This window comes from Echinops telfairi, unplaced genomic scaffold (genome assembly GCF_000313985.2).
Source record: "Echinops telfairi isolate 266 unplaced genomic scaffold, ASM31398v2 ScPeMD7_57;HRSCAF=196, whole genome shotgun sequence".
In the NCBI taxonomy this organism is placed as follows: Eukaryota; Metazoa; Chordata; class Mammalia; order Afrosoricida; family Tenrecidae; genus Echinops; species Echinops telfairi.
In genome coordinates this window covers 4,551,857-4,556,324 of record NW_022103955.1, presented here as the reverse complement: position 1 = coordinate 4,556,324, position 4,468 = coordinate 4,551,857, and the positions used below count along the sequence as shown (strand labels likewise).

At 38.2% G+C, this 4,468-nt stretch overlaps 1 protein-coding gene across 1 annotated transcript; it reads right to left on the bottom strand.

Moving 5' to 3' along the window:
- Positions 1–3,225: 3,225 nt before the first annotated feature.
- LOC101661809 (60S ribosomal protein L32-like) lies at positions 3,226–3,663 on the bottom strand. Its single transcript, XM_045290824.1, has one exon. The coding sequence runs from the start codon at positions 3,637–3,639 to the stop codon at positions 3,232–3,234; it is 408 nt and encodes a 135-aa protein (XP_045146759.1). The 5' UTR covers positions 3,640–3,663; the 3' UTR covers positions 3,226–3,231.
- Between the last annotated feature and the right edge of the window lie 805 nt (positions 3,664–4,468).

Genomic DNA, 4,468 nt, shown 5'->3' with positions numbered 1-4,468 from the left:
TCGTCCAGTTGTTTGCCTTGTTTTTCTGGTTGTCCTTTTTTTGATCTCCAGCTTTATGGCATGGTGATCCAAGAAGGACATCTGAGTGATATCTATGTGTTTAAATTTACTCAGGCTTGACTTGTGTTCCAGCATGGCGTCTATTTTCGATAATATGCTATGTGCACTTGAGAAAATGTGATTTATTTTGGATTTAGATGGAGACCTCTATAAATATCTATCAGGTCCAGTCACCTAATTTTAGTGTTTAACTCTGTAGCCTCTTTGCTAAGCTTCTTTCCCAGTGATCTCCCTTTTTTGATAGTGGTGTATTAAAGTCACTCCACTATGACTCTTGAGCCTGTGATTTCTTTTTTTCATCTTTTGAATAGTTTGAAGAATTTCACAGGTCTCTTGTTAGGCATGTATATATTTATTTATTGTGCTTACTGGCTCCTGGTCTACTGATCCTTTGAGCATTATATAGTGCCCATCCTTGTCTCTTGTTCTGGTTTTCCCCTTGAGGTCAATTTTGCCAGAGATTAGGATTGCAACCCCTGATTTTTTAAGTTGTTGTTTGCCTGGTATAATTTCCACCTGCCTTTTATTCTTAGTCTATTTTTGTCTCAGAGCTTAAAATGCATCAAAAAAAAAAAAAAAAAAAAAAAAAAAGAGAGATGTGTCACTTGCAGGAAACAGATTGATGGCCTATCTTTTGTGAGCCAGTCTGCTGTCTTTTGTCTTTTAATAGGCTAGTTCAGGTCATTTACATTCAGAGTAATTACCACCATCTGTGGAATCATTGCTGTCATCTCATATCTTTTGTGTTGGGTGTTTTCCTATCTCTCTTCATATCAGCGTGCTGTAATTTTGTGGAGGGCTTCATTCTTTTACCTCTAAAGAATGTTATCTTGGTGATTGTTTTTGGCGCATTGACTTCTGGATGGAGTTGAGCTATATATAAACCTGCTTGTGTTTGGTGGATGTTGGTCTTCTGACCGCAGTGAGTTGGCAAGGATTTTCCACAAAGTTGGCTGTCTTATGGCATATTCTTTGCGTTCTTCCTTATCCGGGAAGACACTTACCTCACTGTCTATCTTAATAGATAGTTTGGCAGGGTAGAGGACTTGGGTTGACATTTTTTTTCCAGCTTTCTCTCCTACTCTTCATGGTATCTGCTGATAGGTCTGAGCATATTTTTACCTGAGTTCCATTATATGTGACCCTCTTGTTTTCTCTTGTTGCTCTTAAAGTTTTCTCTTTGTCCTCAAAGCTGGATAATTTAACTATGATGTGCCTTGGTGAGTTTTTCCTAGAATTTAGTCTAATTCTTGTCCTCTCTGCTTTGAGTATGAATATCTGATTCTCTTTTATTGAGGTGGGGAAATTTACTTCTAGGAATTCCCTTGCTAATTTAGCTGTAGACTTCATTATGTCTTGTTCTGGGGGCCCAATTATTGAAATAGTGTTCCTATTCATAGCATCTGTCATTGTTCTCAGGTTTTCTTCTGCCTCTTTGATTATCTTGCTTGACTGTCTTTTCGATTTGTTGAAGTCGGCCTGATTTTCCTCGAGATTGCTGGTATGATTCTCTGCCTCTTCTAGTCTGTTGGTGAGGTCCATGATCTTGTGTTTTGCGTCTGTTTTTGTAATTCCCTTTGGTGCGTGGAGTTCATCTCCTCTGGCATAAAATCCTCAGGGCTGGTCCACATTTGATGTTTATCACCTTGGCAATTTCCATCTGTTTCAGAAGTAGGAAGACTTGTCCATCAATCTGCTGCAGATAAATAAAACCAAATGATAACACCCCGCCATTAATTATTCACAATTTACTCCTGGTACTGAGCTGGGTGCCACTTAACCTCATTAGATAGCTCAGTAGCAACAGAAAGGAGAGATTGCCTCATATTGCATGGCCAGAATGGACTGGCCAACTTCATTTTCCTCCATTTTTATTAAGTTAAACTAAAACAGTACTTTTTCTGTTAAATATGAATTCAATATTCATGGTTACAGGTTAAATTTATATTAAATTTTTAAAAATCTTAGCTTGAATATATATTGAAGGACTTAAAACTAACTTAATTTCTACCGAGTATATCTCCAGGAATTTTTCTTTTGAGAGTAGTGTTCAATATGTATATTTAAGCATAATTTTAATCATGAAATACTGCAAAGAATCCAAATTCCAGTGATAGCAAAGGGAAATAAGTTATGAGATAACCATAGCACAGAACACCCCAAACCCACCATTTAGCCACCAAAATTCATACCTCAACAAAATATTGAATGATAGGATATTTTTGTGCCCAGGACTCTTAAGCAACAATACATGATATGATAAAATGGAAAGATCACACTTTAAATCAATAAAATTAAATATGCGTGTATCTGTGGTGGTTACATAATTTTCTGTCAACTTGATAAATAAGTGTAGGGGTGAAGTCAAGCCTGTTAATCAGGTCACAGCCTAATGATAATTCCTGTGGGCATGGCCTTCTCATGAGGATTCTGGGTACTTCCTCTCTCTCTGCCTTTGTCTTCCTGTTGAAAAGCCATGCAGAGACTTGCAGAGCCCTGCAAGAGCCCCTCTCTCTGTTTCCACCTTCCTGTTGATGAGAAACATGGAGTCACACTGACACCTGAGAGAGACCTGGAGATGTTTCCACTGGCAATGGATCCTCAAGACTTCACACCCACTGATCTGTGATCTTCCTGCGTTTTGCATCATTCCATGTGTTAGGTGAGCCCAAAGAGAGATTTATGAACTAGTATAGGGCTAATATCAGACTTATGGACTTGATGTGGAATAGGCTGGGATGTTTTCTTGATATACAATTACTCTTTGATATAAAGCTCTTTCTTCTACGTATATGAGTATCAATGAATCTGTTTCTCTAGTCTACCTGGACTAACACAATATCTCACTAAAAGTCCGCTGCTATGAAGTCAAATTTGACTCATAGTCACCCTATATTGGGCTTCTGAGGATTTGCAAATCCTCATGGGAACAGATAGCTTCATCTTTCTCTCAAGGATAAACCGGTAGGTTTGAACCACCAAACTTGTGGTTAGCAAATCCAATGCATAGACAACAGTGCCACCAAGGCTCCTTAATATGCATATATACATATTCACAATGAAAAGATTTTGAAGTAGTTACATCAGATGTCAATAGAAGCTATTTTTGCCTCTGCTTTTTTTTTCATTTATGGTTTTATTGAGCCCAAATAAAACTTGCAAATGGACCATCTACTCATTTTCTTTGCTGCGCAGCCTGGCGTTGGGATTGGTGACTCTGATGGCCAGCTGGGCTGCCCTTTCTACAATGGCTTTGCGATTCTTGGAGCAAATGTTGTGAGCAATCTCTGCACAGTAAGACTTGTTGCACATCAGCAGCACTTCCAGCTCCTTGACGTTGTGGACCAGGAACTTGCAGAAGCCACTGGGCAGCATGTGCTTGGTTTTCTTTTTGCTCCCATAACCAATGTTGGGCATCAAGATCTGGCCCTTGAATCTTCTCCGCACCCTGTTGTTAATGCCTCTGGGCTTACACCAGTTGCACTTAATCTTGACATAGCGATAGGATTGGTGCCAGATGAAGTTCTTGGTCCTCTTTTTTACAATTTTAGGCTTCACCAAGGGTCTGAGGGCAGCCATGATGCCGGTGGGAGATAGCTGCCTTCTCCATGGACAGCGCCAAAGAAGAGAAGGGAGAGCCGCCTCTGCTTTATTTTATTTTTAAACTTTCCTGTATTAAAATGTTAAATAACCAATACAGTGATAAGAAATATATATGAAAGATATGGTTTATTTGTTACCTTTAAAGACATACCTGGTCTGAAATGTAAAAGCTTGCTTGAGGCTCTCAGAAGGGCCAGTGACCACCAGACCGACTGGTTTCTCAGGTTCTGGAAGCTACAAGGTGATTTCAGTTTTATTTTTGGGAACCACTTCTTCCATTTACATTTCAGACTTTAAATGTAGAGTTTAAATTTTAAACAATCTGGGTTGGAAGGATTCCTGGTTCCATAACCAAAAATACAGGTAGGAAAGGTTTCCTATGGAAAACTCTTATGCTTTTTGGAGCCAAGGACTGTTTTAACTTTTGAAAAGTTAGCATTTCAAATCCCTGCGTCAACAGTTAATTAACAGGGATTTTGTCACAGAGGACAGGTGTATCTTTAGGCCTCTGGAGTAGGGTTAACCATTTTAGTAAAAAGAAAAATTTAACTTAAATTACATTTTAAGAACGTTGTGTCCTTCATTAAATGATATTAAAACATTATTGTCATATACCTCATATATCATACAATTTAATCAACCATTCAATCAAATTAAGAATAGTTGTAAAATCATTACTACAATCAATTGCAAATCATTTTCTTCTCATATTTTATTGTTAGCTTCCCATTCCCCACCATCCTCCACTATCATGACCCTTAGGTAATTATTAATTCAGTTACTGTGTCTGTAACTCATAACTCAC